This window comes from Periplaneta americana, chromosome 9 (assembly GCF_040183065.1).
Source record: "Periplaneta americana isolate PAMFEO1 chromosome 9, P.americana_PAMFEO1_priV1, whole genome shotgun sequence".
Lineage (NCBI taxonomy): Eukaryota > Metazoa > Arthropoda > Insecta > Blattodea > Blattidae > Periplaneta > Periplaneta americana.
In genome coordinates, this window is record NC_091125.1 from 73,723,382 (window position 1) to 73,738,407 (window position 15,026).

The following is a 15,026-nucleotide window of genomic DNA, read 5'->3' on the forward strand; positions in this document are numbered from 1 at the left end:
CGATTAATTAAAATGTGTCTCAGTGAAACGTACAGCAAAGTCCATATAGGTCAGTTTCTGTCAGATGCGTTTCCAATTCACTGTGGGCTAAAGCAAGGAGATGCACTATCACCTTTACTTTTTAACTTTGCTCCATACTTGTTTTTTGTTGCTGCTACAGAATAGTCGTTCATCTAAGCTGCTACAGAATAATCGTTAATCTAAGCAATGCCAACTGAAATGATATGTTTCATTTTCAGCAACAGTCTTCCATCTGCTTGTACACTCAACACTGGGCTGCAAAAGAAATTATATCGTTTTCCAAGGACTTTGGCAAACATGGCGAAGAGGAAAGCTATTTTCCTGAGATTAGTTTTTTAAAAACAGGATCATTCCATAGTGACACACATAACATTTTTGAAGTAACTAACTATGATCTTCAAAGGATATTTAATTAAATACTTAGTAGTTCATGAAAAAGACATTACTGTCTTTTAACATAAGCATTCCTAAATATAAACACAAATTATTAATGAATAATTAATAATGTAAAAAATATGAAATATTGTATGGTGTGATGCACGAACATTTTCTTGCCACCTGATTTATTACCAAAATGGAAAATTTTCATATTATTGTGCCAAATGACATAAATGCATTCAGTTGTTTTCCAAACAAGTAAGACACTTGCGTAGTACATGTAACTGCTAAATCACACACTTTAAAAAAAAATTAACAGTGCCATTAAGAAATAAAATAATATGTTGTGACACACGAACATTTCTGTCATATTGGTTGCTAATTGTTTTAAATGCACTATAATACATCACTACTTGTGAAAGACTTATGCACTATGTCTACAGTTTATACAAAACAACAATAGATTATGCTAAAATACACTTTTAAATTTAAAATATTCACGGTTGTTTAGAACCATATGTGGTGATATTTCCTATGTAATGTCATGTGACGAATATACCAATGTCAGCCATTTGTAGTACTTCCCTTCCTTGAACATTACAGACACTTTAAATTCTACGCCACCACAAGCTTTTGTAACTTCACCTGTGTATTTGATGTCTTTTTTTTTTTTACTTGGTCATTTAACGACACTGCATCAACGACGAAGTTACTTAGTGCCAATGGTGATAGCGAAATGGTATTTGGGGAGATGAGGCAGAGGATTCGCCATATATTACCTGACATTCGCTTTATGGCTGGAGAAAACTTCGAAAAAACCCAACCATGTAATCAGCCGAACTTAAATTCTTGAAAATACTAACAAAAAATGTTCAAAATGTATAAATGTTTATATCAATAGAACAACTAATATAGATTTAAAAAGGCCTATCTTTTAGAATTGCTAAATGATACCTAGGGTAAGTTAATTAATGTTATTAAATAAAACAATTTTAAATTAATATAAGAAATTTAGTACCGTTTACCTAATGTGCAAATAATTACACCAATTTTTTTATACATAGGCCTAGTATGGTGACTACCTACTTACCATAAAAATGTACTGTATAAGCTTGTTTTTAGATTAAATAAATTAACATAAACCAATCTTTGTAAGTTTTAATTCAAGGAATTGAAAGAATAATAAATATTTTATACGAAATAAATTAGGCATAAATTAAATGTTTTATGCTAATTTTAGGCATACACACTATATTTTTACAACAATTGTTGTTGTTTAGTCAACTATCCAAAGACAGGTATGAACCTCACAAGTGATACCAGAAGGCACCACTTATGAGGCAACTAGACCAGGAGATAATGGGGTAGCGTGGCCAGTTCCTTTCCCCCTTACAACAGCTATGGAACACATATTTTCAAGAGTGTTTAACCTGCAGTATAGTATACTGAAAAAAAAAAACCGCACAGGTGCGTGTGTGCACACACACAATTATCTAAATCAAAAATAAGTATTTGAAATTCCACTACTAATTATGTTTAGGCATAAAGACTTCCAATAACAACAAAAATTGTAACTGGATTTTAGAATAAACTTGAGTGACAGACGAACATAACATTTTTGTTCGTGTCACGTGTTTTTCTTGTAGAATTTGTACATAAATCAAAATGTTGCCTATTAAGAAGTTGATTGTTATGTGATGTGTCTCACTTTTACATTTATGAAACATTAAAAAATGAAATGGTTTTGAAGAAATATAAACAAATGTACATTTCAGCATGACACACTAACTCTCAACTTTTCTTTGTAATAATTGTAAAGCACGAAATAATCATTGTATTACGGTTTCTATGCATTATAATTATTAAAAAACGTCAGCACTTCATTATTATTTGAATTTAACATACAGAAGTAATGATTTATTTGCCTTAAAAGTTATTCAAATATGTGATTTCTAATAGATAATTTCGTGCTCTTAAACCACAGACTTCTGCTTTTTCTCCCACATACGTGTTGTCAGATTCAAAATAATCGGATCATAGCGAATAAAATGACATATAACAAGCAGAGATTCGTGTGATTTGTATTTTTCGTGAAAATGTCGCATTTTCATGCAATGACCCAACACGTAAATATGACTTTTATAACATTTTCACGTTATTATTTAATATGAATTGATTTTAAATTATTCATATATTTTTATTTTACAACATTAATAAGAATACTACACAAAAATAGTGAAACTGCAGTTTATATGGTATTCCACATCCTTCCTTATTATCCATGGATGCCATCATTGTTACATTCAATATGGCCAGTTACGTTTCATATTGTATTGACAAAAAAAGTATCAATTTTATTATAAATACTAGCTGAAAGCACCCGGCGTTGCCCGGGTTGTCCCTTTTGCTTCTTTTTTTAATTAAACTGGTTATACATTTCGGAAATCACAGAAACTCAACTATTAATAGACAACCAAAACGAATTGTCTTTAATAAGCTTTCCTCGTTCATAAAGAAGAATCTATACATAGCGTCATTTACATGAGTTAATGAACTTCTTAGCCAAATGCCTAAAAGGATTAACTTCATTTAAAACAACTGCAGATCAGGCAACGAAAGAGAACATTTCATCACATGCCTTACTTTCAAATGTTTTTTAATTTGTATGTGTATACTGTATACATACAGGCTATGTGTGTTTATTTATTTATTCTGGCTAGTTAAGGCCATCAGGTCTTTTCTTCCACATCAGCAGAACTACAAGTAAAATAATAGAAAAATCAAACTATTGTGGCAACCACACTGGAAAGTTCTCGCTGCCTTGGGAGTCAAACACGCGTCCGGCAGAAGGGAGGGCGCGTGAGAAGGCAGGCGCGAGGAGAGAAGAGAGATAGCTGCGAGACTCTGGCAGCTGTGCGCGGGGAAAGAGGAAGGCCAGCACTGTGGCGCAACACATGGCAAAGGGAGAGGGGGAGAAAACAGACTGTGACGGAGGTGAAGGGAATGTCTGGACTCCGAGTGATGGGGAGACCGAGAATCGTCCAGAAACAGAAACGTCCAGAAATCGAAGGCTTGCAAAGTGTTACCTAACAAATAAAAACGAGCAGCCTTCGAGAGGCCAGTTTAGTTTTGGAGAGCGAGTTCAGTCAGTTTTGTGAAGCAGCAGTGAACAAGCAAGGAAGCCAGCCTTCGAGACGTGAAGCCAGTTTGGACAGCGAGTTCAGTTTGTGAATTAGCAGTCTTGGATTCGACACGTGAGTGAACTTGAGTAACTGTAGCAGCGCCCAGGTGGAAGCAATGCATGCAGGAGTCTTGGGTTCGTCGAGCTGTGAGCTGAGTAACTGTAGCAGTGTCCTGGCGGAAGCAACGCGTCCGAGAGTCCTTGGTTCGGCGGGCAGTGAACTTTATCTGAAAGTCTTGAGTTCGAAGTTCAGTGGACTGTCTCTGAAAGTCTTGGGTTCGATATACTGGGAACTTGAGTGAATGAGCTAGAAGAATTAGCCAAGGCAAACGACTGTGAACTGAGAACTGACAGTTTTGTTTTGTAAATAGTGCTTTGTGAACATTAGTTGAGATTAGGAGTACATTGTTGTTTTAAATAATCCAAGTGAATTGTCATTGTCGTCTGTGGAGTGCAATAACGAATACTGTGTTGCTGTGTGGAGTGAAATACCCATTGTTGACGGGAGTGTTTAAATTCAGAAATAGAAAGCCATTATTGTTGTGACAATAAAAGTAACATTATTGTTTTGAATAAAAGTCACACTATAAATAAAGTAAAACCAAACGAACATATATAGACTACAGTCACATGAACTTTAAATGAATTAGCAATGTCTTGAAGTTCAGCAAAATAAAAACACACCCCTCGGTCCCTATACACCCACTTAGCATTGTATCAATGTTCTACAGATCTTACATTTTATCTCTTCCAGTCAGTGACTGTTAAATTTCAAGTGGCTTATTTTAGTCATGGGAGTCAGCATATTAAAAAGCGTTACAACCTTTCTGCCATCTCCTTTCCTCCTCCCCAAATGTGACGTTGCACAGAGGCAGAGATAAAATAATTATAGGATCTGTACATTGATCTGAAGCTGTGCATTTCACGTAATTTCATGTCTGTGTGTGTTTTCACTTGAATTTCTGAGACAGCTGACGATAAACAGGGAATTCCCTTGTTCCCAGTCTGAACCCATTGGGGTGTCATCGAGAACCAAAATTTATCTCTCTATCGGTCGTATCAAAGAATCAATATATACGTATATAATTTAATTTATAATGGAAGATTTTTTACCCTTGATCTCTGTAATGCTTATTTTTTTAAATATGACTTGAGAAACTATATCTCACAAATTCAGATATTATATTAATTCTTACTTTATACACAGAATACAGATACAATATAAACTCGCAGTAAGTCATTTTTTAACATAAAGACTAATATTCTGAGAGACATATACTGTTTTTTTTAGAAATTAAGAGATTGTTATTTTCACAATGCATAACATACTACATTGGCAACTTGATTATACAGTTAGAATTTTGCAGTAACATATTTTCGGACATGAACAACAATAAGTCACCGGCGTAGCTCTGTCGGCTAAGGCGCTTGGCTGCCGATCCGGAGTTGCGTTTGGACGCGGGTTCGAATCCCGCTTGGGCTGATTACCTGGTTGGGTTTTCTCCGAGGTTTTCCTCAACCATAAGGCAAATGTCAGGTAATCTATGGCGAATCCTCGGCCTCATCTCGCCAAATACCATCTCACTATCATCAATCCCATCAACGCTAAATAACCTCGTAGTTCATATAGTGTCTTTAAATAACCAAGTAAAAAAAAAAAACTATTTTGAGACATATTTTAGAATTAATACAATGTTATTTTCAGTTGGCTTATGTACATTTACATACTACATTAGCAACATGACAAAAGTATCATTGAATTGCTTTTTGATATGTGTAAAATCTTTTTTTTTTTTTCCTACTTCTTTGTAAAAAATATAGTTGAGAATATGAAAAACACGGAGTTTTTAAGGTAATGTCCTTGAGCTTAATTTTAATATGGCCATTACAAATGCTAGTCGCACTGAAATTGCTGTTACTTAAAATCAAAAGGCATGTTAGTGTATCATAGGAATGCGTGGGATAAAAACATCTCCTTTCGTTTTACCAGTTAATATTGTCACTTCTATTACGTTTTGCATGAGTTTTTTCACACCAATTCTTGTTCCGTTGCATAATTATGGTGGATCAGTATTTTGCAATAGTACTATATATGGTAGCAATCCTTGTGGTTTCAAAGAATTCAAGAATTTAGTTGGATAAAATACAGTCTGCTCATTATGTACAACTGCATCGAGAAATTCATAATACGGTCCTGGACTGTGTAAAGATACTTATTGTATGAATTATCTAGTTTTAGCCTTCATGATGTGTATCAACAATGTTATTTAATTTTGTGTTATAATTTCCATGGCCTCGTGAAAGTCGATGTTGAATACAACAGACAATAATGAAGAACAATTGACTACAGAAGATTGCATTTTAATATTATACATAAATGTTTGATCGTATTTATTTATTTTATTTTTTAAATTAATTTAACGTCCCTTTACACAATTTTAATGTAGCCTATGTTTTTCTCCTGATTATGCAAACTTTGACACATCGGTCAAAGCGTGTAGATTTGTATAGAGAAACATACATACATACATACATACATACATACAGCTTGATTCTGGGATTTTGGCCCCTGCAAAAAGTAAGTAGATAGACCACAGTATAAAGAAGGTATACTGTGCATAGACTAAGAGCGAGTTACTCATCACTGCTGGCGGGCTGGGTCACACAGGTCAGGCCACACAGTCATAACACCTAACACTTTCTTCTTATCATGTTGCGGTACACTCCGCCTTAAAAACACAACATGTCCCATTATAATCACACGTTTGTTGACTAAACAATGTCATGATGACTTATATTTTCTTGACACGAGTGTCCCTCAGCTACGAGCATTGATATTATTTTCATTCTTCCTCTTCCCTCTTATGCACATTTGTGATTAAATTTATTTCTCATGATGCAAGACACAGCTCACTCACTAGCCAAACAACCAAGGACAGAGGCCAATAACGTTGAATCGAGTTATATATATATATATATATATATATATATATATACACATACACACATACCCACCCACATTCACTTTTATATATTAAGATAAATATAAAATTTAAAGTTTATTGAAGACATACACAAGTACTCTGAATGATGTAATGATAACAGAGCAATAATAGAGTTTATATGCAATGTCTTCTGTGTATTTCTATTTCTATTGTTTCCTAAGGAAAATCCTTGTAACACGATATTTCAAATCAATAGCAACTTCAACTCAGCATTTCCTTTGCAGCTCAGTGTACAATGGGCTGCAAAAGAAATGCTGATACGAAATTATATCGTTTTCCGATAACATCAGCAAACATAGCGAGGTGGAAAGCTATTTTCCTGAGATTAGTATTTGAATAAGTTAATATATATTATATATATATTGAGAGACAATTGAGTATATTATTATGCATGATTTTAATGTAAGAATTTTAGATAACTGACGTTATTTTTCGAGTTAAAAATTGATATTTTCCTACGTTTAACCCTCTAATGAATAGGAAGTACTGATTGCAAACTAAATCCTTCCATTACTTAGGACAAAAAGGAAACCGAAAACAAACATCACAATTCTTCATACTTTTTCTTGATAGTAGTACCCCTTCTTCTTGTAGATAATCTAAACAGTGATTTTCAATTTATAACTCTTCAAAGTTATTTCTCTGATTATTACAGATAGTGAAACATAACGCACCATAATAATAATAATAATAATAATAATAATAATAATAATAATAATAATAATAATAATAATAATAATTTGATAATTTCACTGATTTCTCACTAATCTAATGAAGGACTCAGTAAACAGAAAATGAATACTTACAAGGAAGACTCAGCAAGTGATAATGGATTTTCACAACGATTTTTCTCCCATACATTCCATTTGAAATAAGAAATCTCCCTATAAATTTCTACATCTGAACAAGGCCTAGCTTTCGAGATATGACTTTTCAAAATAATTGCTTGACACTCATGTAAGTCTTATTTATCTCTATTGTCATCATGAAGAAGAAAATGTTTAAGGCCCCAAATATTTATGCATTGCCCTCGAAATCAGCTTATGAAAACTCATCTCTTCAAGTTGTTTCAAGAAGTGTACTTTCAATCTGTCGGTGATCATAGCATTTTTTTGTAGACTTGTGGACCAGATCGAGCTGGACAGGCTATAGAAAGAATAACTCCCAAGATAAAACAGTGGGAGTGTTAACAATTCCAAAGCACACAACTCCAATTGTTCAGCCTCTTGACGTTTATGGCTTTAGGCCTTGGAAAAATTTCATTAGAAAAATCTCTGAGTGTTTTGTTAATTGGCACGAATATTATAGGTTTGTTCCAGCAAGCAATTTAGAACGTGTTCCGAACTAATATTGAACTTCTTTCGACGCATGCGCCAGTTGTGTATGGTCTCAAGTTCGGGATTTTACTTTGTTTGAACATTTCTTGAACTGTTCTTTCACGGCCTTCAGAGTTTCTTCTCATATTAAAATTATATTCATCTTCCGAACTTAATTCGTCATAAAATATATCACTATCACCTTCCAAATCACTCATGATGGACTAATATTTTATTTTAACCTGCTTAGTCTCGTAGTATTTTAACTGTAACTTCAGATTAAACCATCTGCGCATGCATCAACAGTTCGGAATTCCCAGTTCCTGTTCTTAATCGAGAACCAATTTCACTTGTTCTGAACAAGTTCTAAAGCATGTTGGAACAGGTAACTGGGAGTTCAGAATCAGTCTGGAATCAGTTCTAGTTTTGTTGGAACGCACATTGAGCTAGTGCGCATGAGCAGGCAGTTCAGAATCGATTCTGAATCGTGCTGAAGAGATAATGTGATTAAATTGCAGTCCTTAACACAATCAGTTTTCATCTCCTAGATATAAGAATATGTTAAATAACTTATGGCTGGCTTAACGCCGGGTACCTAGGCAACAAACCTGATAAATTCGACACTCCTGTAGAATTCTGTGTTCACGTAATGTGCAGAACTGTTCTGAAGCGATTGCGAGAAATTACTTTTCTGAAATATTCGTGGTGCAAAGCTCCACTGTGTTTTTTGCATTTTACAACAATTTCCACTACTGTGATCAGTATAGTGAGTAATTTCAGTTATGATTTCATTTCCTTATCATTTCTTCATAGACTATTCTATGAACATTATATACTCGCATCTGATATATCATAACTTATATTATTCAAGGAGATTTCAAGAAGATTTTGACAGTCCAGTATGCAGTTAGATGAGATTTATGTCTAGCACATAGCATTGTTTGCATTAACTGTTATAGCTCCGGATTGAAGATGTAGTTTATAGGGAGGTTTCTCATTTCAAATGGAATGTATGGGGGAAAAATCATTGTGAAAATCCATTATCACATGGTGAGTCTTTCTTGTTAGTTGTAATTTATAAGCTTGTTTAATGTTTTTTCTTCTTATTACAATATTATTTCATACACTTTCAGGATATTTATATATAGTCCTAGACAAGCCTTGATGGCCTTCTTTCCTGGAAATGACAAAGAAGTCTCCCCCTTCCAACCATTTACTTAATGAGACTCACCCTCAGACCGACGAAGAAACAGTAGCAACCAGACCCTCATTAAGGGAAAATGCGTTGTTGACAAGTATCAACATTTTAACCAAAAGACAAATTTCTCAGTTTCTATTGGTCTATGTCAGTGTTTGTATGTGCAGTACAGTGATCAACTGAAAGAATGTCTTCCACTTCTCGGCCGTAGTTAAGTGGTGTGAAAGTTTGCACGGTAAGAAATGAAGAGGAAAATTTAAATCCTGATCCTTCATCTCAAAGAAGTGCTACAAAGGATGATTCAAACCCTGGTTCTTCATTTCAGAAGTAAAAGGACCTTGTTATTGGAAAACGAGCGAAAATGCGAACACAGACTGTGAAGATGGTTAAAAGATTTAACGTTTTCTGTGTTGCATAGTTGATAAAGGGAGCATCCTAATAAATAGGAATTTAAAATAATCAATTAACCGCAGATGCAACAGGTATAGTAATTACCATGATAAAGAAAATTTAATCTATTAGTCTCGACAACTATCAGACTTCGACTAAATAACACAAGATGACTTTTCTCCTGACCTATTGCGCAGAATAGGTCTAATCTATGAGTGTTATCGAAACAGTGTAACAGCTATTTCAGAGAACTTGACTCAAGCCATGCGAGAAAGATAGCTATGTTACCATTCTTTTACCATAAATGGTTTATGTTTATAAGTTTATTTATTTTTTAATGCACATGTACTTTCTTATTTTTGTCTCTAATAAATTTTAATTTATAAATGACGGTCATAACAATTGAAGGGTTCACAATGTATTATAATGCATTTAGCAAAAGCTCGTAGGAATTATGTGGTCCGCTTCAACCTAACTTATTATAATTTGATCTTTTATCCTTCGTCTACAAATGGTAGAAAAATATCAATTTAGGCTAAATAATACTGTACACATTACCTATCATTACATAATGTTACAGATATACTAACTTTTCGTATACATTTCGAACTGGAATTGATCTCTGGTACAATCTTTGCGAAAATGATAATATTAGTGGCATACATGGGACAATAGCATGTCGTGAACAGCTTTTGGGTAAGCAACTGCCTGTATGTAGGGAGTAAGAGTCGAACTGCTGTCCAGAAGTTGCATGGATATAGGAGATGCTTACCTAAATCTAACGTCACCACATGCCACTGATGAGGAAGGTAGGTTGTGGTGCATTGGACTGTTACAAACTGTGATAAATAGGAACATGAGTCCTAGAGAAAATTGATCATTTAGCTGGTTATAACTAGAATATGAAATATGGCTGAAGAAACAAGAAGTTGTAGCATCCCACATTATTGTTTCAATCATCACAAAGTTTTATTTCAAATAATCAAAAATATTTCTTCATAACCACATGTTATGCCAAGAGATGAGTGAGGTCAGTGCGTAAATTTAGAATTGTAATTGCTTTTTCTGCATCCAGACGGTGAACTCCTATTTCTGCCAAGACATCTTCTTCTTGCAGTCCCTCTACTCCTCCATCTACAAGACAGGATCTCAGAGTGTCACGCAAGAGGTGAGCTGAGCCTTTCGGCAAATTCAGTAAAACACATGACTCCTTTACCCTACAAAAAACGACAAACATATGAAATCTCAATTTTATACATACAAGAAAAGAAAGTTTTTTTTTCAACACTTGGAAGATAAAAGTTTCTGCCTGCTCTCGAGCCTGTTACAAAGGAACCTTGGCCAAACGCAAACAGATTCTGTGAGATTTCTAGACAACATGAAGATGGACTATTTTTTATTCAAATGCAGACATCGTCAACTTACGCTGATTATATATATACCTCGGACTAACACACTGTTCTAACGTACTTGATATACATTTAGTTTACTATTATTATTATTATTATTATTATTATTATTATTATTATTATTTTATACACTCCAATGCTGTACTGTACAGACATAACATTAGATATTACACTAATGTAACTTGCTTTGTTAATGACTGTGTCACTAGTGTTGGGTATCATCTGGCATACATAGGTTTTAGTAGACATTCTACGGAAAGATCCACTTGCGTAAGTCAGGAACTGTTTGTACTTCAGTTTCCTTGCCATTATTATTCCACTGCTTATTACTGTATAGCTTATCTTCAAACACACTGGACCCAAGAAGATAATGACACAACTTGTTGACAAAAAAACAATTCTTATAATTTCTATAGATGTTCTGCAACTTAACAGATTTCAAATCAAACTAAGGCGTGTCTCAAAGCCATATTTACAACTGAAGTGAACTAGATTGTTGACTAAACAGCCGGATATGACATCAGACGTTATGATCCAAAGCTATATAATGCATAGAAATCAAGTCCATAGTAGCTAGTAAATGCTTGTTTGGTGTACAAGTCAACAATCAAGCAAGCATTTTCGTTTACTAGCTATTACGGACTTGATTGCTATGCACTATGCAGCTTTGGAAAGTAATGTGCCTAATGAGACAGACAGGTTGCAGCATGAATCAGAGTCACATGGTTATCTTGATCTAGTCATGGACATCGCGACAATCATCTAATATAAATACATGTTCGAAGTTCTAAAAAAACAAAGGAATTGCTATATTAAACTCATGTTAAATGTGCATTTATATATAAACTTGTTCAATGTTGGCCATGTCAAGACTAAGAATGTGATGTTGCGCCATAGTCTGTCTTTCTTGTTAGCCACAGGATCATAACTTTTGGCATCACATCCGACTATTTCGTCAACAATTTAGTTCATTTCAGTTGTAAGGCCGTTCTCAAAGCTACATTTAAAACTGAAGTGAACTAGAGTGTTGACTAAATAACCGGATGTGACATCAGAAGTTACAATACAAAGCTACATAGTGTATAGCAATCAAGTCCGTAGTAGCTAGTAAAAGAAAATGCTTGCTTGCTTGCTTGCTTGATTGATGACTTGTAGACTAAACAAACATGGATACATCATTAGCAATTGGGGTTATGAAATCTGAAGATGCTTTGGACATAAAATGTAAGGCCGTGTCTCAAAGCTCAAATTCATACTATGCACTAGTGACCAGCAACTAGGTGACTTGTAAACTACACACTAGGGAGTTTTGGAAATTTATGCTTGAAACATGGCCTTCTTTATACGAAGGTTGTAAATAAAGTAGTGGCAATACATTTACATCCCTTCAATATAATCACCTGTATCTTTTGCCAAATCTGTGGTAACCGTTGAATGCTGTTAGCGAGGTTGTTTCTGTTGATCTCTCTGATGAACAGCCCTACTGCATGAAGCACTGATGCAATATCTGGAAACCTCTTCCCTCTAAGTGATTTTTTCAACCGTGGAAAAAAGTCGTAGTCACGACTCATGTCAGGGGAATACGGAGGATGTTCTAATACTTCCCAATCCCATCTCTGTAGCAGTTCAGCCACTGTTTCTCCGATATGACAACGATCATTATCATGCAAGATGAAAGGTGAATTGTCTGTCAGGAAATGTGGACGTTTGCGTGCATAACTGGACGTAGGTTGTGTTTGAGAAAATGTTGGTAGTACACTACACTGACATTTTGGTATTGAGGTATGGCATGGATAATGATAACATCTTCACTGTAATATGCCACTATCAGCATGACTTTCAATCTAGAGGATTCATATCGCACTTTCTTGGACGTAGTGATCCTTTGTGGTGCCATTCATTAGACTGATGCTTTAGTTCAGGCTCATATGCCTATGCCCACATCTCGTCAATGGCAACAATATGTTGCAAGAATATGTTCCCTTTGTTGTGGTATCTCTGTAGGTGGAATTGAGCTATTACGTATTGGTGCCACTTTCGTGCTTCTGTCAGGTTATGAGGAACCCAGTGTGCTGGAATTTTTCTCATGTGGAGGCTTTTCTTCAGGATGTGCCACACAGTTTGATGACTGAGTCCAACCTTGATGGATAATTCTCGTACAGTCCAGCATGGTCAACAGCAAGCAGACCTCGCACTAACTTCACTTGTTCGTCACAAATAGACAGGCAACCTGTGCAAGCCATATATGCTGTCTCATTCCAACCCATACAAAATGCAGAGACCCATTTTGCAACCATCCAAAACGGTAGTGCATTGTTGCCACAAGCTTCAAATAACCCTATCACAGCCTATCTTGATCGCTGCTCAAGTTTAGTAAACATGCTTTAGAGCGGTTAAAAATAGTGCTCTACATTTAACCATGCACAATAACATCTGTTGTCATAGGAACCGGTTTCACTATTCAATACATCGACAATATCTCCAACTACGATTACTACAGTGTTGTCACTACTTTATTTATAACCCATTAGTCTATTTGTCTAAAAACCATGACAACACGGTGTAGCACTAAATTAAGAAGGCAGTGTCCTAATGCAGTTTCATTACGAGTTATGTGGAAAAGATAAGAGCTTAATATATTACAATATTAAGTTTAAGTCACATCAAAGTTAGCGTGTTATTCTACATTATATTTACCTTATTTCACTTTCAAAACGTTTTCAGATTTCATAACCCCAATTGCTGATGAGATATCCATGTTTGTTTAGTGAACAAGTCATCAATCAAGCAAGCATTTTCGTTTACTAGCTACTAAGGACTTGATTGCTATGCACTATGTTATTGTTGTTTTCTAATGCCAGGCGTTTGACAATAAAGTCATTTGACCTCTTGCACTCCAATACTTTTCAAAGATATTATCATGGCCAGCCACGCTATGCACTATGTAGATTTGGATCATGACTTCTGATGTCACATCCAGCTTTTTAGACAACTATCTAGTTCATTCATCGGAAAATGTAGCTTTGAGACACGGCCCGAATATAATGCAGAATAACACATTAACTTGCAACATTGACATTGTTACTGTCTACTGTACATTTTTTAAATATTGCAATATTTCAGACCCTTATCTTTTCCACATATTTCGATTGTTGATAGCAAAACGTAATTTTTGTAGATATCTTTTGAACATCTTTTACATTTCTGCAGTTTTCAATGTTTCTCTTCTAGGGCCTGAGGAAACTACCATTCATTTCATAAACGTGATAATCAAGTTTCAGGAATTGTTCACTGGGAAAGTGCTTATAATCGCAGAATAAGGAGGAGGAAGAGAGAGATAATATACCTTGAATGTTCCATACAGTCGTTTCAGAGCTGTGTTCACCATAATCAGTGGTCTAATGATGTTATAGTCTTGTTTCTTATTGATCACTGTCTTCTATGGGAGGAAAGGGTATATGGGTGTGGTGGTGGGAGGTAATGAGGATGTCTTTGTGTTGTGTATTATGATGTCAAAGAGTGTATGTGTATTAAAGTTTAATTATATGTTGAATATATTTGCATTGTTCAAGTATATTTATTTAACTGTTGACTTTTAGATGCAATATGTAATATTTCCATATAGTATCTATTTTTATATTATTATAATTAATCACATAAGTCATATAATCGAATTATGCAGAACATATCATCAACAACAATCACAATTACAGTAACATAGAAATAAATATGGAAATAATACATATCACACCTAAAAGTCACCTATTATACTTCAACAATACAAAATAAACATACAATAATACAAAGACAACATATTATTACCGTATACACTCAACATACAATTAAATTTTAATTCAACTCATTGACATTATAATACACAATACAAACGCATCCCCATCACTTCCCATCATCATAACAGTATATTCTCCTCCCATAGAAGACAGTGATTGAAAAGAAAGAAACAAGACCATAATATCAGTAGATCACTGACAATGAAGAACACAACTCCAAAATGGCTGTATGGAAAATTCAAGGTGTAATACCTTTTTAATGTTATAGCACTGTGAAGTTTTGAAGTTTTATAAATATTTTATATAGAAATAATGCATTTTTCATTCACATTCTCCT

The 15,026-nt window shown here is 34.6% G+C and overlaps 1 protein-coding gene across 2 annotated transcripts in view; it reads right to left on the reverse strand.

Moving 5' to 3' along the window:
• Positions 1 to 5,358: 5,358 nt before the first annotated feature.
• The window catches only part of Rint1 (RAD50 interactor 1), a 58,233-nt gene continuing 48,565 nt past the window's right edge, over positions 5,359 to 15,026 (reverse strand). For both annotated transcript variants that reach the window (XM_069835062.1, XM_069835061.1), the window contains one exon: positions 5,359 to 10,706. In XM_069835062.1, coding sequence (XP_069691163.1) covers positions 10,499 to 10,706 — 208 coding nt within the window. In that variant the 3' untranslated portion in view covers positions 5,359 to 10,498. The remainder of the gene's footprint in view (positions 10,707 to 15,026) is intronic.